This window comes from Balaenoptera acutorostrata, chromosome 14, assembly GCF_949987535.1.
Source record: "Balaenoptera acutorostrata chromosome 14, mBalAcu1.1, whole genome shotgun sequence".
Classification (NCBI taxonomy): Eukaryota; Metazoa; Chordata; class Mammalia; order Artiodactyla; family Balaenopteridae; genus Balaenoptera; species Balaenoptera acutorostrata.
This window is the reverse complement of record NC_080077.1, coordinates 59,335,898-59,362,859: the sequence shown is the minus strand read 5'-3', so window position 1 is coordinate 59,362,859 and position 26,962 is coordinate 59,335,898. Positions and strand designations below refer to the sequence as shown.

The 26,962-nt window shown below is 34.5% G+C and overlaps 1 protein-coding gene across 2 annotated transcripts in view; it reads right to left on the bottom strand.

Moving 5' to 3' along the window:
• The window catches only part of ASCC3 (activating signal cointegrator 1 complex subunit 3), a 344,670-nt gene that overhangs the window by 223,695 nt on the left and 94,013 nt on the right, over window positions 1-26,962 (bottom strand). For both annotated transcript variants that reach the window (XM_057527763.1, XM_057527764.1), the window contains 2 exons: window positions 14,869-15,069; window positions 14,293-14,433 (listed from right to left, as the gene is read on the bottom strand). In XM_057527763.1, the coding sequence (XP_057383746.1) occupies window positions 14,293-14,433; window positions 14,869-15,069 (342 nt within the window). The remainder of the gene's footprint in view (window positions 1-14,292; window positions 14,434-14,868; window positions 15,070-26,962) is intronic.

Sequence of the window (26,962 nt, the reverse complement as noted above, 5' to 3'; positions counted from 1 at the left end):
CTTCCAACTCAGTTTTGTTTATAACTCCAGACATCTTTTCATGATCCACATATTTAAAACCAAACTTACTATTCTTGTAAGAAGTTATTTTGTCCTACCATGTATTCAGGTTCAAAACTGTCTGCTAGGAAAATGTTATTTTGGTATATTACATCCATTTACCCTCCAACCTGTCAGAACTATGTCCTGTCAGAACTATGTCCAGAATGTTAAATGGACCAAATTCTATTTACATGAGCCAACCAAAAGTTATACGATGACCACTGCATAGATTTTGACCAAACTGTATGACTTATGCAACAAACAGTTCAAGGTTCTGTACATAAGATGTTCAGAATATGCTTAAGTGTAGTATTTTTTTTTTTACATTATTGTTTCTTTTGAAATCCAGAATACCAGTTTAAGTGCAAAACTCTCAAATGTGGGAAAATGTGAAGTTAAGTATGAGAAAAATGAAAATAAACAATCTAATAAGCACAAAATTAAAAATATACCCATCAAGCTATTTTTCCTGCTTGTTCTCCTTCTATGTAATAGGAAATACATAAGAAATGAAAGGGCCTTCTTCAGAACACACACGTGGGAGGGTCTCTAAAGCTTGGATCTGGGCTTTACCAATCAATCATTCTGATCTAAGGTTTTTGATCAAAGACTTTTTAGCAGTCTAACATTTTGAAGGTGACATCCTATTCAATTTGTACCCTAATATACACATAAGTGCCAAGTAACATAAACAAAATAAAGTTGGTGATATTTAAACTTCCTGTAAGTTGAAATTGAAAATTAGAGAAAGAAGTAAAAATTTTAATTAATATCTTAAATTTGACAGAAATTGACCAAGATCTCTGATAAGTAGTTTGTTGCTAAAATATTTGACAGCAAAAAACTATTTTCTCACAATAAAAATGGCTATCGGCTGTCCTAAAATACCAGAATCAGAATTAAATCGATATGATGTGGAAGGAGGTTGCGTTAAATGTCATAAAAGAGCATGGAAAAATGGACAAATAAAAAAATGTCTTCTACCTAGAGGAGAAAGTTTCATTACTCTAAGAATATCTTGACATTTCTAAAAGAGAAATCTGACATCAATGAAGAAGACACTATGCTAAAAAAGACAACATTTTTTTGAGATCTTATTTTGGCACAGAACAACACTGTCTAGAAAAATATAATCTTTAATCTGTACACTATTTGATATTGCAATTTCTGAGTATTCTCGGGAAGACCTGAAGAGTTAGTTTATCATTAGTTTTAGACCATGACTAAAGTCCAAATATTCAACCATTCAGTAACTGTGCTGAAAATTCACACTCCTTTTATAGTTAATGTATTTGAGTTATTTGTTTTAAGAAAAAAATGCTTTGCAAGCCACTACTAACAACAAATAGAATTTTCTTGAATACATATATCAACACTACAAAATTTTAAAAGCATAATTATCCATAAAATATTTTAAGGAGTTGTAAGCGTTGAAAAGAAAGTTTGGTTTAAAACAAAGTACTTTTAATATATTCAGATTTGGTCAGAACCAAATACATTATATCAAAGACCACAGCAACATAGAACACTTACCTGAGGTTGATTTCTTAAAACTATCAAAAGTAAGACTAACTATTCCCCCTGGAACATGACTTCACTAAATCTGTGAAAATGTTCCAGGGTAGCATTTCTCAGAGCAAGTTCTAGTAATCGTTTTTCTGTAAAAGAAATGATCTATATTCAATTAAGTTTGGAAAATGCTAAGTTAAAGTTAAATAAATTAAGTTCACTGCAAAGTATCTTAGTTTTTCTTATACTCATAGGATTATCAGTCTCTCACACGGATCCGACTACCTGACTATCTGACCATAGAGCTCTGTCATTCACTCAGCAGCTCCCCAAAATACTGTACTGCCACACATATACTGGGACAATCTGTTCTTGAGTATAATAAAAGTTAAAATTATTATTTCTGTAATTTTCATTTTTGCTCCCTAAGCAATAATAAATAAAACAAAGAACTAATGAAATCACAAAGTTAATAAGTTCCTAGTTTTAGCTTTAACATAAAACCCTCATACTGAATATTGAAAAAGTGTGCAGCAAAATTTATCTTCGGCACACACAAAACTTCAGGGTAGCTCTCTCCACAATTAGCGTCTGTCTCCCCACTGAACATCTTGACACCTCATGCCCACAGCCACAATCCACCAAGAGCTATTTATTCTCTCTCATCTTCTACACAGACCAGTCAGACCCATTTAAAATCAGCTAAGACAAACTAATACTCTGATACTTTCCAAGCTACTAATGAGGCACAACAAATTAGCCCTTTAGAAGTATATAGGATTAAGACACTTTTAGAGATAAAAGTTCATAATTCAGCAAATAGCTACTTAATGATGGTTTTTCATATACTTCAAATGTGTCCCTTAAAACATCAACCGTGTTACAACTCAATTCTAGGATTCTTTTGCAAAACATTTTACATTTCCTATCTAAAAGTACTAGGTCGAGTGATAATTTTATAAAATGATCTGGTTAATTCAGTCAGAAGAGTTAATTTATCTTTATTATAAATCGAACACATATGAATTTTTTAGATGTGAAGTTACTAAAAGTAGTCTCTACTTTCTTCAGTTATGTGTCTACCTGGAAAAGAATGCAAAATAAAATATTTTAGGGTTACAGATGGCATTAAGAGGTTTAAGATTCATACATTTAAAGAATCTTTTTTTTTTTTTTTAAGAATAGGACACAAAAGTAATTTATCAGGATTTTCCCCTTAAAATGAGGTCTGGAACTGTTATTAATCAAAGAAGCACTAGTACTTTAAAACTTGCTTTGAGTGGATATTTCTATTCAATTAGCCAAACTTAAAATGACAAATGATGTTTTCAAATATAGTTAAGCCTCTTTTTCACAAGTAAAAAATATAAGCTGAATGCTTTTGCACTTCTGAACTTTATACTACTTTTACATTTCTGTTTATGAAATTTTTTCTTCTCAGAGCTAACTATATGGTTCTCTGCTTTCAACTTTTAATTCAATAAAATAGTAATTCTAAATAGTAAAATATTTAGAAGTTCCAGACTTCCAAAACAAAAAAAAACTTTCTTAGTAATCTCACACATATAGCTTAGTCATTATTCTGTGATCATTTTAATTGTTTGCTGTTCATTAGCATGAGAACAGTGAATTTTGTAACTTTCACTCAATAAAGCAGAATGAGCTGATGTAAACTCCCCTCTCTAGTTCAAAAACATATAAGAGGAAATATTTAAAACAACACAAACACACATACACTAAGATAGAAAAGCCAAAGACATCAGAGTCTAAGGCTGGGCTACTCTCAAAGTTATTGAGACCAAACTGCTGTAATTTGTAGATTATATCACCATGTATATAGACAACCAAAGATATTTATAGATAAGCTATTAGTATTAATAAGAGCATTTAGCAGGATTGTGGGATAAAATATAAACACACAAAAATTAATAGTGTTCTTAAACTCCAATGATAACCATTACATAAGAGAAATTTTAAAAGACAGCAACAAATAATATAAGATCCCCAGAAACAAATCTTAAAAAAGATATATAAGACCCATGATGAAAATTATAACACATTTTTGAAGGTCAAAAAGGACCTAAAAAGTGGAAAATATACAATGGTCACGGATGGAGAGATGACATGATACAAGTGTCAATTCTCCCCCGAAGTATTCCATAAACTCATTGCAATTCTTATAAAATCTCAACAGGTCCTCTGATGTAATGAAATTAGAGTCTGATTTCAAAATGAAAATGCTCAAGTAAAGGCTGAAGAATAGCTAAGGTTATTCTGAAAAATGAGAATAAAATAAGGAGGTGGAATTTGCTCTACATTCAAGACTTATTCTGAAATAATAGTAATTAAAACAGCATAGTCCCAAGGCCAGGCCAGACATATACAACAATGTAACAACAAAAAGCTCCATAATACCCATAAGACAACAGTAGAATTTAGAATATCATAAAGATAGCATTTCAAATTTACCAGGAAAGTATAGAGAGAAAATGATTATGAAACAGTTGGCTTTCCTTAGGTAAAAAAATAAAATTAGAACCCTGCCCTCACCAAAATAACAACTAAAATTCAGAGAGATTCAAGACTTAAATGTGAAAAACAAAACTTTAAATCTATTAGAAGAAAAATATAGGAAAAGGATCTCATAAACTTGGGTCATAGTATAGGCATTCCTCGTTTTATTGCACTTCACCTTGTTGTGCTTTGCAGATAGTGTGTTTTTCACAAACTGAAGGTTGTGGCAACCCTTCACTATCAGATGATGGTGAGCATTTTTTAGCAATAAAGTATTTTTAAATTAAGGTATTACATTATTTTTTAAGACACAGTGCTACTGCACACTTAATATACTACAGTATGGTATAAATATAACTTCCATATGAACTGGGAAACCAAAAAATTCATGTGACTCGCTTTACTGCAATATACGCTTTACTGTGGTCGTCTGGAACCAAACCAGCAATATCTCCAAATATTTCCAAGAAAATATAACAAACAAAAAAGGCACAAACCATAGAGGATGTTGATAAATTTGACTGTATTATAATTTTAAGTCTGTATGGCTGGGCAAAACAGAGTAGACACATTTCATCTTACCCTATTTATTACATCTAAAAAACCTAGACAAAATACATGAAACAGACATCAGAAGACTCTAAAAATTGGAAATAAGAAGTGAGACTGCATAGGGATCTCAGGATTCAAGGAATAACCTGGCAGTGAGTTCCTTTCTTTCTTTCTTTGACTCCTATATATCCCAATCAGGTGCTGAAGAAGCTCAAAACTAGGAAAGTGAAAGGGTACAGAACCCACCCACGAAACAAAATAAAACAAACCACCCAAGATACATGAAGTTTCTCTAAACAAAGTACTGATGGAGGGCAGCCCTGATGAACAGAAACTTTTTTTTTTTTTTAATTGGCTGCATTGGGTCTCTGTTGCTGTACACGGGCTTTCTCTAGTTGCGGCGAGTGGGGGCTACTCTTTGTTGTGGTGCACGGGCTTCTCATTGTGGTGGCTTTTCTTGTTATGGTGGAGAACGGGCTCTAGGCACGCGGGCTTCAGTAGTTGCAACATGCAGGCTCAGTAGTTGCGGCATGTGGCCCTAGGGCACACGGGCTTCAGTAGTTGTGGCATGTGGGCTCAGTAGTTGTGGCTTGCGGGCTCTAGAGTGCAGGCTCAGTAGTTGCGGCACATGGGCTTAGGTGCTCCGCGGCATGTGGGATCTTCCCGGACCAGGGCTCGAACCCGTGTCCCCTGCATTGGCAGGTGGATTCTTAACCACTGCACCACCAGGGAAGTCCCATAAACAGAAACGTTTTGACTACACCAGCCAAACAGCATGAAAAAAAAAATTGTTCCTCCCCAACCTCATTGTGTAATGAGACTGGCACTGAGGGTTTGGGGACACGTGTGGAAAAAGTCCTGACAACTATCCCAGCCAGACAGTAACAGGTAACAAGATTTAAGTAGGAACCAGAGTCTCATAACACCATACCCAAAATGTACAGGATATGACTGAAAATAACATAAAAACCAGGAAAATCTCAACTCAAATGAGAAAAGACATGCAACAGATTCTAACACTGAGATGACAAAGATGATGGAATTATCTGACAAGACTTTTAAAGCAACTATCATAAAAATCCTTTAAAGAACAGTTTCAAACACACTCAAAACGAATGAAACAAAGTCTCAGCAAAGAAACATAAAGCAAAACCAAAAAAAAAGTTTAGAACTAAAAAATACAACCTAAATTAAAAACTCACTGGTAGGGCTCAATAGCAAGAATTCAGACAACAGATGAAAGAATCAGTGGACTCAAAGATGGATCATAATTATCCAATCTGAACAACAGAGAAAACATATTGAAGAAAAGAAAAAGAAAACCAGATCTCAGGGTCCTGTGGGACAATAACAAAAGAACTAACATTCCCATCAGTGCAGTCCAACAAAGAAAGGAGAAAGAGTAAAGGGCTGAAGAAATAAAGGATAAAAATTTCCCAAACCTGACAAAAGACATAAATCTATAGACACAAACCAAAGAATCTTGAAAGGTGATCAAGGGAAAGAAAAAACAAATTACCTGTAGGGGAACAGTAATTTGAATGGCAGTGAGTATTTCTTTGGAGACCTTGGAGGTCAGAAAAAGTGATACATTTTTCAAGTGGTGGAAGAAAAGAACTTATAACCTACAAATCTATATCCAGCAAAAATACCCTTTAAACTGGAGATGCAATAAAGATATCTTCCAATTTTATACAGAAAGGTAGCAACATTAAATGAAACATATACACAGATACCCAGATAAAACTGTAACCTGAGCATGTGTAATTTCTAACCATTTTTCCTCCCCTTTTTTCCTCCCCTCCACCCTTAAGTATATACACATTTTCAGTGAAATAACCAATAAAATATAGGCCAGAGGAAGAATCCCCTTGAGAGAAGAGTAAATTGGGGCAGGAACACTGAATGTGACATAAGCACGTGCATATATGCACACCACACACACCCTCCCAACTAAGGTTGCTGGATGAGCTCTGAGCTGGCAGAATAATACAACAGAAATTCAGGGTTCCCTTTGCTGTTGCCTGGGCCTAACAGATTTGACAAAGCTTCCTTCATCCCCAGCCAAAATGGAAACAAAAACAAAACCTGAAATAACCCATCTCAACTTCCAAAACTGCACAGATAAACTCCGCCCAGGATAAGCATGAGCAAACAAAATTTTTAAAAAGGATAATGATTTCAGAACTCAGAGCAAATGCCTTGCTTTGATACAGTTACCACCAGGAGAGGAGAAACCTTTTCTAAAATTTCTGACCAGTATTTTCACTGAGATTTAAAAGAATACTGCATCTATGATACTAGGAAAGAATGTAGAAGGGATAATCTGAGTTGAGGAAAGAGTATAAGAAAAACCTCAACTGCTCAATGGAACCACTGAAAAGCAAAATGAATATTTTAAAGTAGCAATTCTTGATAAAGAGTACATTTAGGGGGAGACGTTTGAAATTAACAGTAGATGTAGAATAGTGAAAAATAAGGTTGGAAAAGTAGATTGATGTTTTCACTGATGACAAATCTACTAAATTGTTCAAAGTTGCTTTTCAGTTGAACACCAAAGAGGTATCTGTTGCCTACACAGACTATTTCTTCTGACAGTAAATCTTAGAATTATATAATTCTCTCTTGTAAAAGGAAATTTGATATTAAACCTCAATAAAATCATAACTGCCGCTAGACCTGACAATCCCTAGCGAACCACAAAACAGATCACGTCCCGCATTATACTTAATTTATACAAGATTCTTAACAAGCTAGGTAGTTGTACTTAATTCAGTAAGCAGTAAAGAGCCAATGAAAATTTATGAGCAAGGAAATAATATGATCAGAAGAGCATGACAGAGAATTTGCAAATGAGATTAATTTGGCTTCCCATACTAAAAAAAAAAAAAAAAAGATAAACAAACAACACTGAAAACATATTTAAAAATGACAGGGAATGACACCTTCCAGTAACAGCCCTGCAGAGAACACGTTTTATCTACTAGTTTTTAGAACATTTTTGTAAAATGATTTTGTATGTGTAGGATATGACGTAGCAGTTTACAAATTACATATTAACTAATAATACATCAGAAGTACCTCTGTAGTAAAATATGAAAAAGCAAAAAAAAAAAAAAAAAAAAAAGACAGGGAAAATATAAGATTATATTTAATTGTGTTAATTATTAGGAAATTTACTTACCAAAGGAAATATACAATGGGAATCATTAAAAAGCTATTAAAAATTATAAAAGTGGAAAAAGTAGGGAAAGCAGGAAATTAAAAATTCAAAAAAAAAAGTTGAGTATGTCTGTACTCCCGCATGCCCTGCAATATCCCTGCTTTGCTCTCTCTACAGCCCAATCTCAAAGGCAGTTATAGCAGCACAGTCTATTAATCTGTGAGCATGTGAGACTAGGTAGAAGGATAGTGTGAAGAGGTTGATAACTATATAGTTTCAGGTCTACAGAAATGACCATCATGGACAGTAGGGGTACATGGGAGGAGAATAAAGAGCAAGCACAAAGTACGAGGTCCCACTTATGAACCATTACAGAGGCCAAGCACATGGTCCCCGCCCAGACCTAGGGAAGTACAGAGATGAGCAAATGAGAGACAAAGAGATGCTCATCAACCTTCTGAAAATACAATATATAAATCCAGATAGATTTTAATGAGTTTTGCTTCCTGTAGGTGTGAAGTGGAGACACTACTCAATAAGGTTTTTGTAATGACTTACTGAGGATGTATATATGCACTTAGCATAGTGACTGGTCCATAATTTGAATTCAAATGTTACCTGCCTTTTCTTTCCATAAATAGTCTTTCACTAGCATCAGTTCATTAACACAACTGAATGTGTTATAAGAGCAACCAAAATTTTATTTGAGATTGCCCAGATTTCTAAGACCACACCAGATCCAAAAGCATGTTCTTTGTGGACAAGGTATTATTTCATGAATATAAATGAATGGTGCTGTTGGACTCAGGCAAGAGGAAATAAAGTACTTACAGAGTTCAAACTGAGTTTAGTAGAATGGGTAAGATTTAGAGAAACGTCAATGAATAAAGGAAGACTTCATGAAAAAGATGATCAAGTTGAAAGGTGATCAAGAGGAAGAAAAAACAAATTACCTGTAGGGGAACAGTAATTTGAATGGCAGTGAATATTTCTTTGGAGACCTTGGAGGTCAGAAAAAGTGACACATAGTAAGTAAGTAAACTTACTAATTAGCAAAGTTCACTGGAGAAAATGCTGAGTCGTGTTATTTTAGAAAAAGCAAAAATGGTCTGGCTGAAGTTTATATTGGAAAGCAGCTGGGAACATTAGGCTGAAAATCAGGCTGGATGTAGATTATGAAGAGAATCCAATGTCATATATAAGGAGCTTTCCCCTATAATAGTAGTTCTCAAAACGTTTTGCCTTTGGGACTCCTTTGCACTCTTAAAAATTACTGAGGCCCCAAACAGCTTTTCTTTTTCAGGGCCATATCTATCAATACTTCTACATGAGAAATTGAAACTAAGAAATTTTTACAACACAAAAATACAAAGTACTCATTCCATTAGTTGTCAGTGATGATGACATCACACATTATGTAGCCTCTGGAAAACTCAACTCTATTCTTGTGAGAAAATGAGAGTAAAAGAAAATAACATCATAATATTACTACAAAAACTGGTTTTAACTTCGCTGATCCCCTGAAGAGTCTTAGCAAACTCTGGGTGTCCCCATATCAATTTTGAGAGTTGCCTCTCTATAGCAACGCAAAAGACCAAATCAATGCAGGGGTTTTTTGTTTTTGTTTTTTTTAAATTTTTTAACATCTTTATTAGAGTAAAATTGCTTTACAATGGTGTGTCAGTTTCTGCTTTATAACAAAGTGAATCAGTTATACATATACATATGTCCCCATATCTCTTCTCTCTTGCAGCTCCCTCCCTCCCACCCTCCCTATCCCACCCCTCTAGGTGGTCACAAAGCACCGAGCTGATCTCCCTATGCTATGCGGCTGCTTCCCACTAGCTATCTATTTTACGTTTGGTAGTGTATATATGTCCATGCCACTCTCTCACTTTGTCCCAGCTTCCCCTTCCCCCTCCCCGTATCCTCAAGTCCATGCTCTAGTAGGTCAGTGCAGGGGGTTTTTGGTCTGTTCTGTTTTTTCATTTTCTTAACCAGTCTGTTAATGGTATGCAGAAAGACTAAAACAGAAAGATACAGAAGAACCCTGGATATGGCATAGCAGTGAGGTAAGATTACCAAAGCCAAACTTAACATTTACAGAAAATTTCATAAGTCTGGACTTGCAAGTAATAAAAGAGGAACAAACTGACTTAATTTCTTCCCTTAATTTCACTGTACCCACCAGGATACAAAACTCATTTCTTTAGGTAGGCTATATCATAGGTATGGTCTCAGATGCTCTAGAATGGTTCCAGTTTCAGGAAATTTTATTTTTAATAAAGACAGTTGGTTATGTGTCAGATTTTTATCTAATTTGTATGACTTCATAAGACATTATGAAAGTAAAAATCACACACTAAAAAAATATCTATCAGTCTGTGTCTTGATGTGTAGTTTTAAGATAATGATCTCTGCAATTATATGTTCAGCTAGCCCTGAAAGCTATCATACATAACACTATTTCTATAAATGTGTCCATAAATATAGAAACTGTACATAACATTGTACTGTTACACAAATCTGTAAAAATCCTTTCTCTTTATTGTATAAACTTAATATTTTAAACATGATTCAGTTCATTGTGCTAAGTATACAAATTATATAAAAGGAATAAAAATTTATTAGCTAAAGTGACTATATATAAATATAATTGTTATTCTTGTTTTTAGGTGATAATTCTCTAGATTTTTAAACAAAATCAAATTTAAAATGTTTCAAGGAAAAGGCTGGATGAATAGAATCTAGAGTTGCTAAAACCTTTTATTTTCAACCCAAAATTACTAGATATGCAACAGGGTAATGTGACTCATTCACAGAAAAAAAAGGCAGTCAATAAAACCTGACTCGTAATGGGCCACATGCTGTGTTCAGCAATGACTTTAAAGAGGCTACTATAAATATGGTAAAACAATTTTTTTTAATTGAAGGAAACTGTCATTAATAACCAGAGCTACATCCTTGATCATTGCTCTTATCTACTAACCTTTACTGAAATAGATACTGGTCTTCACTAATAAATCTTTAAACTCTAGTAGTATTAATTAAAAATCAGGTATAATATTTAAAATATTTAACAACCAGTATGAATGGACAACTGTCCACCAGAAAGGTGGGGTGGTAAGGATGCCAGGCTGACAGGCAAAGGTATTCTTTCATTCCTACCCCAGACCAGCACTGAGGCCTGGGGAAGTCAGCATTGGTATGGGAAAGGAGGAAATAGGGTGATTAACTGCAAGAAAATCAACTAATAGGAACAGCTGCCCTAGGGCTAAAACTACATCCTAGAGGCCTCCTGCTGGTCCAGGTACTAACCCTTCAATTGCTGGATTATGAGTTGGTAGGAGCTGCACTTGGAGGGCTCTTAGCAGTATCCATTTCCCAACGAGCTAAAAAATATTTCAATATTTTAACAACTGGTACTGTCATATACCCTGAGAGCAGTTGAATATCAGTCCTTCACAAACTAAAAGAATAGTAACAAATACTGTCACCACTGATATGACAAAATTCTATTTTACAATTTAGAGATGAGTTTAAAATTTTTTTAATTTTAGCATTCCAAAAGCTAAAGCTATTAATACAAAAACAAATACTTCAGTGAACTAAAGCCTTCACTATCTCTACATTTTGGGAAATTTTCCAAACTTCTAAAAGTACTCTTAACTAGAGCCTTCATTATTAATCACTAAGTCCTAAAATGGTGGCATTTTGGAATTTCTTTAAAAAATTAAGTTAACACACCTTTACTTTCCCAACTTTTGATCTCTAAATAAGGTAATTTTGTTATCTTCAGTAACTTTACAAATTAATTATTTCATTTATTTGCTATACATATTATATTGAACTGACTTGAAAACTAAACATCTATAGATATGCATTTTTTCCCTCACATGACAAACCCTCATTTTACTGATTTTCTTTCAAATACTACCAAGCTCCTTCAGTATCTTGGTGGTTTAAACCACCACCATCACCACCTAAAACAACAAACTGTAGATATAAAAGATGGGCAAAAGTGACATATTTTAGTAGAAATTTATCACAAACTTTGAAATTTGAAGACTTGGAATCCAATCCTATCTACATGATTTACTGGAAATGGGAGCCCAGGCAAGACCTGTTACCTCAATAAGCCTTACTCTCCTCAACAGAACTGCATTGTTATGTCGGTAGGGCAACTAGCATAGTGACAAGAGCATCATGCTAGCTGGTGTCCCATAAATTTTAGTTTCCTTTCCCTAGCCTTTACCAAAAAATTAGGTAATTGGGTGATAGGTTATGAAACAACTATATAGAAGAAAAATAATTATGCTGAATAAAACAATGATACCTAAACTAGAGTAAAATAAAAAATAAAAATTATGCTTATTTTTTAGATTATAACATTAACACATTCTTAAGTGGGAAAAAAATCTTTCATAATCCTACCACCAGACATAACTACTATAATTATTCCTCCCAATAGTGTTTTGGTTATTGCATAGAATACATAACTGTATTGACATAAAGAGTTGTTCCTGTACTTTTTTCTAAACTTTACCTTCTAAGGCCATTAAAAATTCTCAGAAAACATCATTTTAAGGAATATTTTATTTTATCAAGTGAAATATCATATTGTTTACTAGTCTTCTATTCATAGATATTTAATTTCTTCTTACTCTTTCTGTTATATATTTTTAAAAAATACTACAATGAACATGCCTGTATATAAATATTAAGATTTGATTTTTTCAAGAGTATCTATGAAAAAAAATAAAAAGAGTGTCTATGAAAGGCAAACTTAAGAATAACTGGTAAAACTGACTGAAATGTTTATTATAATGCACTCTATCCTTATCAAGTCCAAATTACATTTAACTGGAACCTGATTTTTTTTCTTTGCTATGTGGTTCAGTATACCTGGCATACCCATTGTCATGGGTTGAATGGTGGCATCCCAAAACATATGTCTACCCAGAAATTGTGACTGTAACCTTATTTGGAAAAAGGATCTTTACAGACATAATTAAGGTAAGGACCTTCAGATAAGATCACATGTATTAGGGTGGATCCTAAATCTAAAAATAGTGTTCTTAGAAAAAGTAGGGGAAAGGACAATGCAGGGAAAAAGTCCATGTGAGGACTGAGGCAGATACTGAGGTGATATGTGTACAGGCCACCGAATGCCACAGACTGCCAGCAGCCACCAAAAACTAGGAGAGAGATGCAAAAAGGATACACCATCAGAGCTTCCGGAAGCAACTAAATCCTACCGCCACCCTGATTTCAGATTTCTGACCTCCAGAACTGTGAGAGAATTAACTGTCTGTTATTTTAAGCCACAAAGCTTGTGATAATTTGTTATGGCAGCCCTAGGAAATGAAGATACCCTCAAATCACATTTTAAATCAATGTCTATTCACTGTTTCAAAAGCTACATCATCTATTTCCCATTAAACTCCCCTGAATTGTCCCATTACTATTTGGTTATACATTATTTTATTTTTTACAAGCACTATGAACATCACCTACTTACACGTTGCATCCATTAATGATAATCTAGTTGTAGTTCTAATGTAGTTTTTGTCTACTCAGTCATAATATAAGATCCTTGAAGGCAGGAACGGTATCTTAAATGCCCTGCTTGTCATACATTTCACCTAATATAGTGCTATATATACAGTGCAAGATTTAGTAGCTTCCTATTTGCTAAAATACAGAATGACTAAAAACTTTTTTATATACGTTAAACCATCCTTATGGAATACTTTATAATGTTAGTGGGATCCTTTAAACATCTACAACATATAAAATATAAAGATACATTTTCCTGCTCTTAAAACTGAAGTCTGGTCTTATGAAAATCCTCATTGCCTATTGTTTTAAAAGATCAACATTTACTGTCAATGACTTAAAATCTACATCAGGAATCTAACAATACTCAAGATACGGCAAGAATCATGGAAGTTAGAAGGGCTATAATAGAACAAAGCACCATCAGAAACCTCTTCTGTAGAGGATAGGCTGTGGTTACAAATAAAGAAGTTCACCATGTTACATTCGCATTATGTTTTTTTTTTTTTAAAGGATTTTCTTATTTATTTATTTATTTATTTATTTATTATTTTTGGCTGTGTTGGGTCTTCGGTTCGTGCGAGGGCTTTCTCCAGTTGCGGCAAGCGGGGGGCCACTCTTCATCGCGGTGCGGGGACCGCTCTTCATCGCGGTGCGCGGGCCTTTCTCTATCGCGGCCCCTCCCGTCGCGGGGCACAGGCTCCAGACGCGCAGGCTCAGCAATTGTGGCTCACGGGCCCAGCTGCTCCGTGGCATGTGGGATCTTCCCAGACCAGGGCTCGAACCCGTGTCCCCTGCATTAGCAGGCAGATTCTCAACCACTGCGCCACCAGGGAAGCCCTCGCATTATGTTTTATAGTTACTTAAGGTATAGTTGTTTAACAATTGCTTGGAAAAAAAATAAAAAGAATGGTATTAAACAACAACAACAAAAATCTAAGTATACAACATACCTGAGTTCGTAAAATTTCATTTTTTGACAACTGCATATCACCAGTCAGTTCTTTCACGGTGATGCCCAGTGGCTCTAGACGTCTGCTGAAGTAATTTGTCATTTCAGCTGCCAACGCTTTCATTGGAGCAACATATACAATCTACGCCAAAGAAACACTAGCTTGATGAATGAGCAAAAACTACAACGTCAATACACGTCACTATTTATTGTAAAATATGATGCTAGCCACTTAGGGTGAAAAATCTTAATAGTGATATATGAAAAGTACTTATCTTTGTTGCATAAGTGTGCAGCTGTTTACAGGACAATGGAATTTGTTTATATAGCCTTATCACTTTGAAAACTGGTGCTTCAAAGCTAAGTGCGTTTTCACAGCTTTCACAGGGGTAGTGGGATTTTCATAACACAAATAGGGATTGCCTAAAAGTAATGAAGTGAATCATGCAGCATTCTTTACATGACTTCATGTATAATATCCTTAAAAACTTCCAGATCTCATGTAACATGTACAACTGCAAAATGATTTTAAATTTTACAATTTAAAAAGCTGTTGTTGGACTTGTTAATTTCCTACCTTAAATTCATTCTTTCTGATAACACCTTGTTGAAAATGCTGGCGAATTTCATGCAAAACTGTAAGCATTGCAATGTTGGTCTTTCCAGCTCCAGTAGGGGCACAAATCAGCATGTTCTCATTGGTGTTGTAGGCAGTCTCAAACACAATTGACTGGATTCTATTGAGTCTTCTCATTCCTTTAAAAGCCAGCTGTCCAATCTAAAAATGACATGACCCACTATAAATGATAATAATGTGAAGGTCTCATACAAAACATTAAATGCAAATTTTTTGTGATTAAAAAACAAACAACTAATTTGTTTAGTCTCTTAATGCGTCCTGTATTTAAACTAAGTGTGCACAGTTGACAACTCACAACTATTGTACAATTCTAATGCACTTGGGAATTGTAACCCACTAAATTTGAAAAATATGATAATGAGACTATACCTGTATCTTTGTACACAATCCTAAGTACAAAACAATGATAATAATGTAATGAAACAAAATTAAACAGGTATCTTTTGATTTCATATGATGATAGCCTAGTTTATTTAGATTGAGGATGACTAATGAAAGTGAAAACAAGAAAATTCCTGGGGATGTAAATCAATAAGAAATTCTGTTTCAATATGTTATGGATTTTTAAAGATACTTTTTTGAAAAGGCAGCCTTAATAGTAGGAATAACAGCTGCAGATTATGTTTGTTCAGAACTTACACTGTGACACATGCAATTGTAATCACTTTCATATATTTATTTATTTAATCCTCAAAACAATTCTATAGTATAGGTACCTTTAATATGTCCTTTTAATAGAGAAGAAATTAAAGACACAGAGTGGTTAATTAATTTTTCCTAAAACCTTCTATACAAAAAGTCTTTAGAGATGAAAACTACAATGTCTGAGAGAAAACAAAACACTGGATGGAATTAATGGCAGGAAACTGGAATTGCTATATTAATGCCAGAAAAAAATTGATTTAAAAGCCAAGAATATTACCAGGAATAGAGACCCAGTCATTTCATGAAGAAGATGATTAATCATTAGGGCATAACAATCCTAAATGTTTATATACCCAATAACAGATCTTCAAAACACATGAAGCAAAAACTGATACACATGCAAAGGGAAATAGGCAAATCTGCAATTTCAGTCAGAGATTTCAACATCCCTCTCCAAGAACTGATAAGTCAAGTAGGCATGAAAATCAGCAAGGCTACAATAGATTTGAACAGCACTAACAACCAATTTGACCTGACTGACATTTATTCATCTAACAATAATTCTCCTCAATTGTTCATGGAACATTTAACAAGATATATATATACCATATTCTGGGCCATAAAACAAGTCTCAATAAATTGAAAAGGAAGCAATACATACAAAATACATTCCCTGATCACAATGGAATTAAATTAGAAATCCTTACTAGAAATATCCTTAGAAAATATACAAATATTTGGAACTAAATAACGTTCTTCCTAAAATAACCCATGATGAAAGAAGAACTCAAAAGGGAAATTAACTATTCTTAACTGAAGAAAATGAAAACTCAACATATGAGAATTTGTGGATGTTGCTAAAGCACTATGCAAGGAAAAATATACAGCACTAGCCACCTATATGAAAAAAGAGGAAAGGTTTCAAATGAATGACTTCATCTTTCAAAATAAGATATTAGAAAAAGGAAAAATTAAAACCAAAGTAAAACAGAATAAAAGAAATAATAAAGATCAAAGCAGATATCAATGAAATGAAAACAGAAAAGCTTATTCTTTGAGATCAATAAAATTGATTAATCTCTAGCCAGACTGATCAGGAAAAAAAGAGAAGACAGGGAATTCCCTAGCAGTCCAGTGGTTAGGACTCTACACTCTCACTGCCGAGGTCCTGGGTTCAATCCCTGGTTGGGGAACTAAGATCCCACAAGCTACATGGCGTGGCCAAAAAAAAAAGAGAGAGAAGACACAAATTACTAATGTCAAGAATGAGAAGAATGGCATCACTACAGATAGATGCTGCAGATATTAAAATAATATAAGGGAATATTATAAACGACTTTATGCCAATAAATTTGACCATTTAGATCAAATGTACAACTTTCTTAAAAGACACAAATTACCAAAGCTCATTCATGAAGAAATATACAACTTAAATAACTCTGTATCTGTTACAGAAATTAAGGCTGAAGTTAAAATCCTTCCCACAAAGAAAACTCTAGGCCCAAACAGTTTCACTGGTAAATTCTACCTAACATTTAATGAGGAAATAATACCAATTTTTCATGGAGTTTTAGACTGTTCAGAAAAACTGCAGAGGAGAGAATACTTTCCAAATCATTCTATGAGGCAAGTTTTCCCCTAATACCAAAACCAGACAAAATAAAATTGCAGACCAATATCCCTTATGAACATAGAAAACAATTATAAACAAAACTTTAGTATATTGAATTCTACAACATAATACTATATCATTACCAAGTGGGGATTATCACAGGAATGCAGGGTTAGTTTAACATTCAAACTCAATGTAATTCACCATAATAATACACTATAATGGAAAAACCATATGATCATCTCAATAGATGTATAAAAATAATTTGACAAAATCCTACATCCATTCCCAACCAAAAAAAAAAAAAAGTCTCAGCAAACTAGAAATAGAAGGGAATTCCTCAAACTGTCAAAGGATATCTACAAAAACCCTATGGCTCATACTATACTTAATGGTGAAAGACTAAATGCTTTCCCCTAAAGTCAAGAACAAGATATTACACTCACCACTTAACGCCATATTATATGTTATACTCACCACTTATCATAGTACTATAGGTTCCAGTCAGTACAATCCAGGAAAAAAAATTATTTTTAATTTAAAAATAGAGGCATTCATGTAGGAAAGGAAGAAGAAAAACTGTCTTTATTTAGAGATGACATGATTTCCTAGGCAAAAATCTGATGGAATCTACAAAAAATCTCCTAACACTAATAAGTTAATTTAAGATGGTTGGAGGATACATGACCAGCATGTTTTTAAAATTATATTTCTGTTTACTATCAATGAAAAATCTGAAAGTAAAAAATTTTAAAAAATCGATTACAATAGCATCGAAATTATAAAAATTTTAAGAGATAGGAAACACTTATGTACTAAAAACTATGTAATTTTGCTAACAGAATGAAAAAAAATCTATGAAAGATGTCAGTTCTTCCCAAATTGATATATAGATTCAATGCAAATCCAATTCAGTATCTCAGCAGGCTTTTCTATAGAAATTAACAAGCTGGTTCTAAAATCCATATGGAAACACACAGGATCTAGAAGAGACAAAACAACTGTGAAACAAAAGAACAATGTAAGAGAGCTAAAACTACCTGATTTCAAGGATTATTAAAAAACTAGAGAAATCAAAACAGCATGGTATTGGCATAAAGATAAATAGATCGAGGAACAGAATAAGGAATCCACAAAGAAACCCTCACATATACGGACGGCTGATTTTTGACGAAGGCTCAAAGGCAATGCAAATGACAAAGGATAGCATTTTCAATAAATGATGCTGGAATAAATGGATAGCCACACACAAAAAATAAACCTGGATCCATACCTCCTACCATATACAAAAGTTAACTCAAAATGGATCACTGACCTAAAATGAAACTTAAAACTATAAAACGTGTTCAAGAAAATAAAAGATACATTTTTTGTGGTCCTGAGTTAGGCCAAGATTTCTTAAACACAGCATAATCTATAAACAAACAAATTGATAAGCTGGACTTAAGCAAAACGAAAAACTTACAGTCTTCAAGATAATGTTAAGAAAATGAAAGAAGAAGCCACAGCACGGGAGAATATCTCTGTGAAGCTTACAGGTGATAAAGGACTTGCATCCAGAATATATAAAGAATTCTCCAAACACAATGATAAGAAAACAAACAATCCAATTTTTTAAATGGTCAAAAGATTTGAACAGTCACTTCACCAAAGAAAGTATGCGGATGGCAATAAGCACACAAAAAAGATGCTCAACACCGTGAGTCATTAGGGAATTGAAAGTTAAAACCACACTGAGATAACACTATACACCTATTAAAATGCCTCAAAAATTTTTAAATGCCCATTGCAAGTGTTGGTGGGGATGTGGAGGAACTGGCACTTAATTTTTAAAAAGTTAAACATACACTTAACGTGATCCAGCCATACCACTTCTAGGTTTTACCCAAGAGAAAAACAGAAGTATATGTATATACAAAAACTTGTAAACAAGTGTTCATAGCAGCTTTATCTGTAATAGGCTAAGACTAGAAACAACTCATATGTTCATCATAAGATGAATGGATAAATAAAATGTAGCACATTTCATACAATGGGATACTACTCATTGATAACAAGGAATGAATCATTGAAACACGTAAAATAAGGATGAATCGCAAAATGACTGTTGAATGAAAGAAGCAAATAAAAAAAGGAATACATACTGCATGGTTACATTTATACAGAAATGTAGAAAATACAAACTAATCTATAGTGACAGAAAGCAGATTGGTTGATGCTTGGGGGTAGGGAGGTGGGTGGAGGGAGAGATAGGAGGGCTTGCAGGGGGCACAAAACACCTTTTGAAAGTGACCATTATGTTCACTATCTTGATTGTGGTGATGGTTTCACATGTGTTTACATACGCTAATTTACCAAATTTTCACTTTAAATATATATGGTTTATTGTATGTCAAGTATACCTCAAGAAAGCTGTCTTTTTAAAATGAAAAATAATCTAATAGACTTATCTATTATATCCACTTATGCTTTCATTTGGACACACACACACTTTGAAGATATCTTCAAATAGAGTAGTATCTCTAGGGCCTAGAAACTCTTGGGCAGACCGATTAAACACCTGAGAGTACCAGCGATACTTTCTCATCGATCTCTGCTGATGACTCAGCCTGGGACTGGCAGTGCAGCACATTTTTCAGGACACGAGGCTTAGGGTCAGAGGCCCAGGTTAAAAGATTGGCTTTGTATTTGCAATGTAACTTTGAACATAATTAACACCTCTGAGTTCTATTTCCTCATCTGTAAAATAAGGTTAGTTATACTATCACCCAAGGAAATTATAAAAATAATAAAAATAGCCAACAATTACAGAGTTCTTACTATGAGCCAATCACAGGGTAAATCCTTCATATGAATATCCTAATTATTTGTAATAACCATACCAGATTATTTTACAGATGGGGAAACAGAGACTTCAAAAGACTTAAGTTCACACAGCTATAAATGGTGGAGTTAGGATTCGAAGATAGTGTAACTTCAGAATCACAGTCTTTAATTGCTAATGTTTATAAACCATATAGTATAAACCATACACAGTGTAGGTACTTGCAACTGTGTTGAAATAAATTAATAACATCTATTATCATCACTGTCATATATCATCTTTGTTTTTTATATGAAGCTTCTAAAATACTATGGTAAGTGAATGCTACAATTTCCAGTCTTCATAGACTCATGACAAAAGTCCACTATTCCTAAACTACAAATCTGATCATGTCACATTCCAGCTTGAAGATTTTCTGAGACTTCTCACTGTCCATTTTAACTATACAGGGTAGGTAGCATACAAGATCTTTCAAGGCACAGAAGGTATAGCAAATAGAACCCTTCAAAATGTGAACCCTTGTTATTATCTTCCACTACTGCTATCTATACATACTATTTTCTGGACATTCTTTGTGCCTTTGCACCACCTATAATACCTTTCCCAACATTGAGAAACTCTTCATTATCATTCAAGTTCAAGTTCGAATGTAATCTCTGGTCCCCTTCAATTCCATACGCAATTATTATATTTATGCATTTATACTCTGCCGTATTTCAAAAGATTTAAGGAACTCCCATTTCTCTCAGCAGCTGGACATTCACACCACCCCCTTTATATATATATTGTCATTATGGCCCTTAACCACAAACACTGAAATGATTTGTTTATATGTATATCCGGCCCACTGGATTTAAACTAAGGATTCAGTTTTACTACTCTCTGCATTACCATAGTACCTAACCAATTGCCAGGAACATAATAGACCTCTAAATAAATTTTTACTGATTGATAAATCAGTTGAATAAATGAGGGAAAAAGTCTTAAAAAATCTTAAAAAGATACACACTTCATTCACAATATCTTCTAAAGGAAGAGTAAACTGGATCTAAGCAAAATATATAGCAGTTCCAGAAAAAACCTATATTCAATCTTGAATAAGAAACATTTCTTTTGTTCTTAAAGGTTACAGTTCAATCAAGAAGTAAACTAAGGCATTAGAAGAATATACTCACAAACAAACCTATGACACATGGAGGTTTATAACGTTCTATTCATCATTTACTGATCACTTGTATAAATATTACTATACTAAGGACTTATATCAGTATAAATATTTCTTCTCTTAACAAAAGTAAGAGAGTGTCTAAAATGATCCTTAGAATATTCAGCTTGTGGTTTAAAGGGAAAAAAAGGTGATAAAATTATATTACGTCATTTCAGTTGTCTACAATAAAGATATGGACTAGGTGCTGAGGTATCTGAGGGGAGAGAGAGTCACTAAGAAGAATGCTCTTTCAGGTAGAAGGAACTGAGTATTAGAGAAACACCTGGAACTAGTTAAAAGTTAGTAGCTGTGTGACAGAGATGGGAGGAAGGGGAAGCAGAGATAATGAAGATGGAAAAGTAGGTTATGACCAGACGCTGAAGACCGGACTACCATAGAGACTCACCTACCTCTAAAGATTTTCCTGAAAGAATATAGGGTAGTGGAGGAAACTAAGGCCTAGAGAAGTTAAACAACTCACCCAAGTCCACACTGCTAATAAATTGTGGAAGAGATGAGACCTGAACTGAGTTTGTCTTAGCTCCAAACACAAATTATCACCAAATATACCATCTAAAATACTATCATACAATGATTCAGTTTGCCAATTAAGTTTCAACATTCATTTAAAAACCACTGCAAAAGACTCCTTAAATTACTGTTGCATATACACAGTCTTTACTAGCAACAGAACATGCTGTCGAGAAGCAAGATACCAAAAAAAAAGCAAACCCCTACAAAAATTTATAAATTACTTCCACAGCCCATATTCTGCCCCCTCCCCACCAAAGTTTCTTTTTGTTTTTCATTTTAAATTTAGAAAAATGGATGAAATAATTTTCAAAATAAACTTGTTGGTAAAAAAAAAAAAAGGAATGTGTACAGGCAGCAACTGTAACAGTATTAAAAAATATCACTAGAGGATTCAGTATGTTTCAAGTTATGTTTGTGAGCTACTAGAACATGAGATAATTAAGTTAAAGTTTACTGAGCATAAGGAATTTCTTGTATTGAAATAACATTCAAATTATATTCACAAATATCTTAAGAAAACAAAAGATTAAAGAGGAAGAAAAAGTGTGGCTATATCAAAACTCTATTTTACTTAAATTTAGAACTATGTAGTAATAATATTCATTGTTTTATTTATATTTCATACATACACTGATGTCTAATTAAATGGCACTAACAATCATTGCTTCCAAATATTTAATATTCTTCTAACTTAGAAGAAACACAGGTGTTCATTTTATACATGAATGAATATACAAAATTGAACTGCAATTATTTTTCTTAGTATCTTAATATTTGCTCTTAAATAGAAAACTGAGTATCATGGCTAATTTATCATAAAGGCTTTATGTTTAGCGCAGAGTCATTCTAAATATGCACCATTTCCCCTTTTAATTAGTTTTAACTAAGCATTTTCAAAACATCATAATCAGTAGATGAAAATGTTACATGTTTCATCCTAAATGCACTTGTCTATGTATATTTTGGATTCATCAGACTACTAATCTTACAGAAATGACATGACTCATATATGCAATCCCATAGAAAATATATGTTTCTAATATACTTTATCAAACACTAGCTACACAGGCTGCTACCAAATGCACGCTGTATTTAAAAAAAATAATCTGGATGATACTATTTACCTGGAAGAACAAAAATGTACACTAGGGGCTTCCCAGGTGGCGCAGTGGTTAAGAATCCACGTGCCAATCCAGGGGACACGGGTTCGATCCCTGGTCCGGGAAGATCCCACATGCTACAAAGCAACTAAGCCCATGTGCCACAACTACTGAGGCTGTGCTCTAGAGCCCACAAGCCACAACTACTGAGCCCGTGTGCCACAACTACTGAAGTCCGTGCGCCTAGAGCCTGTGCTCTGCGACAAGAGAAGCCATTGCAATGAGAAGCCGCAACAGAGAGTAGCCCCCGCTCGCCACAACTAGAGAAAGCCCGCGCGCAGCAACAAAGACCCAACACAGCCAAAAATAAATAAATAAATTTATTTTTAAAATGTACACTACACGGGGCTTCCCTGGTGGCGCAGTGGTTGAGAGTTTGCATGCCAATGCAGGGGACGTGGGTTCGAGCCCTGGTCTGGGAGGATCCCACATGCCGCGGAGCAACTGGGCCCGTGAGCCACAATTACTGAGCCTGCGCGTCTGGAGCCTGTGCTCCGCAACAAGAGAGGCCGCGATAGTGAGAGGCCCGCGCATCGCGATGAAGAGTGGCCCCCACTTGCCGCAATTAGAGAAAGTCCTCTCATAGAAACGAAGACCCAACACAGCCATAAATAAAATACATTAAATTAAAAAAAAATGTACACTACACATACTGCACTAACTGTTTATAATAATCAAATGTAGGTACTTATACTGCCGGTCAGTTAAAATGCATTAACTGGGTATCTAAGATGAAGCCAGGATCATGTCATCCCTTCCAAGTTAGTATATGTATCATAAGCTTAAGTTTTAAATATTCTAACAGCAAACATCAATTTCAGCATGTATTTAGGAAAAATCATATAGATACCAAAGACATTCATTATATAATTTTCACAGTTTAAGTTTCCTCTAGCTCTAGATAGCATGTGCCTTAGGTTCAAAATTTCAGAATCAGAGATGATCACAACTCAGTACAGGCAGCCCAAGCTCTGTATGCTGGAATCCACCACTCTAATGTTTCCCACAGACCATGTTCCACACCACAAACTACTTAACAGCCATGGAAGGTAGTCTATTCACTAAGATGGAAAGATCTTGTTATGTGAAAAAAGCAAGATGCATACCCATATTATAATATGCTACTTTTCTCAAAGATGGTGGGGGTGCATATATATGCTGTCTACAAGAGACCCACTTCAGACCTAGATACATATACAGATTGAAAGTGAGGGGATGGAAAAAGATATTCCATGCAAATGGAAATCAAAAGAAAGCTGGAGTAGCAATTCTCATATCAGACAAAATAGACTTTAAAATAAAGACTATTACAAGAGACAAAGAAGGACACTATATAATGATCAAGGGATCGATCCAAGAGGAAGGTATAACAATTGTAAATATTTATGCACCCAACATAGGAGCACCTCAATACATAAGGCAAATACTAACAGCCATAAAAGGGGAAATTGACAGCAACACAATCATAGTAGGGGACTTTAACACCCCACTTTCACCAATGGACAGATCATCCAAAATGAAAATAAATAAGGAAACACAAGCTTTAAATGATACATTAAACAATATGGACTTAATTGATATTTATAGGACATTCCACCCAAAAACAACAGAATACACATTTTTCTCAAGTGCTCATGGAACATTCTCCAGGATAGATCATATCTTGGGTCACAAATCAAGCCTTGGTAAATTTAAGAAAATTGAAATCGTATCAAGTATCTTTTCCGACCACAGCGCTATGAGACTAGATATCAATTACAGGAAAAGATCTGTAAAAAATACAAACACATGGAGGCTACACAATACATTACTTAATAACGAAGTGATTACTGAAGAAATCAAAGGGGAAATCAAAAAATACCTAGAAACAAATGACAACGGAGACACGATGACCCAAAACCTATGGGACGCAGCAAAAGCAGTGCTAAGAGGGAAGTTTATAGCAATACAAGCCTACCTCAAGAAACAGGAAACATCTCGAATAAACAACCTAACCTTGCACCTAAAGCAATTAGAGAAAGAAGAACAAAAAAACCCCAAAGCCAGCAGAAGGAAAGAAATTATAAAGATCAGGTCAGAAATAAATGAAAAAGAAATGAAGGAAACAATAGCAAAAATCAATGAAACTAAAAGCTGGTTCTTTGAGAAGATAAACAAAATTGATAAACCATTAGCCAGACTCATCAAGAAAAAAAGGGAGAAGACCCAGATCAATAGAATTAGAAATGAAAAAGGAGAAGTAACCACTGACACTGCAGAAATACAAAAGATCATGAGAGATTACTACAAGCAACTCTATGCCAATAAAATGGACAACCTGGAAGAAATGGACAGATTCTTAGAAATGCACAAACTGCCAAGACTGAACCAGGAAGAAATAGAAAATATGAACAGACCAATCACAAGCACTGAAATTGAAACTGTGATTAAAAACCTTCCAACAAACAAAAGCCCAGGACCAGATGGCTTCACAGGTGAATTCTATCAAACATTTAGAGAAGAGCTAACACCTATCCTTCTCAAACTCTTCCAAAATATTGCAGAGGGAGGAACACTCCCAAACTCATTCTACGAGGCCACCATCACCCTGATACCAAAACCAGACAAAGATGTCACAAAGAAAGAAAACTACAGGCCAATATCACTGATGAACATAGATGCAAAAATCCTCAACAAAATACTAGCAAACAGAATCCAACAGCACATTAAAAGGATCATACACCATGATCAAGTGGGGTTTATCCCAGGAATGCAAGGATTCTTCAATATACGCAAATCAATCAATGTGATACACCATATTAAGAAATTGAAGGAGAAAAACCATATGATCATCTCAATAGATGCAGAGAAAGCTTTCGACAAAGTTCAACACCCATTTATGATAAAAGCCCTGCAGAAAGTAGGCATAGAGGGAACTTTCCTCAACATAATAAAGGCCATATATGACAAACCCACAGCCAACATTGTCCTCAATGGTGAAAAACTGAAACCATTTCCACTAAGATCAGGAACAAGACAAGGTTGCCCACTCTCACCACTATTATTCAACATAGTTCTGGAAGTCCTAGCCACAGCAATCAGAGAAGACAAAGAAATAAAAGGAATCCAAATCGGAAAAGAAGAAGTAAAGCTGTCACTATTTGCAGATGACATGATACTATACATAGAGAATCCTAAAGATGCTATCAGAAAACTCCTAGAGCTAATCAATGAATTTGGTAAAGTAGCAGGATACAAAATTAATGCACAGAAATCTCTTGCATTTCTATACACTAATGATGAAAAATCTGAAAGTGAAATTAAGAAAACACTCCCATTTACCATTGCAACAAAAAGAATAAAATATCTAGGAATAAACCTACCTAAGGAGACAAAAGACTTGTATGCAGAAAATTATAAGACACTGATGAAAGAAATTAAAGATGATACAAATAGATGGAGAGATATACCATGTTCCTGGATTGGAAGAATCAACATTGTGAAAATGACTCTACTTCCCAAAGCAATCTACAGATTCAATGCAATCCCTATCAAACTACCACTGGCATTTTTCACAGAACTAGAACAAAAAATTTCACAATTTGTATGGAAACACAAAAGACCCCGAATAGCCAAAGCCATCTTGAGAACGAAAAATGGAGCTGGGGGAATCAGGCTCCCTGACTTCAGACTATATTACAAAGCTTCAGTAATCAAGACAGTTTGGTACTGGCACAAAAACAGAAATATAGATCAATGGAACAGGATAGAAAGCCCAGAGATAAACCCACACACATATGGTCAACTTATCTTTGATAAAGGAGGCAAGCATATACAGTGGAGAAAAGACAGCCTCTTCAATAAGTGGTGCTGGGAAAATTGGACAGGAACATGTAAAAGTATGAAATTAGAACACTCCCTGACACCATGCTCAAAAATAAACTCAAAATGGATTAAAGACCTAAGTGTAAGGGCAGACACTATCAAACTCTTAGAGGAAAACATAGGCAGAACACTCTATGACATACATCACAGCAAGATTCTTTTTGACCCAGCTCCCAGAGAAATGG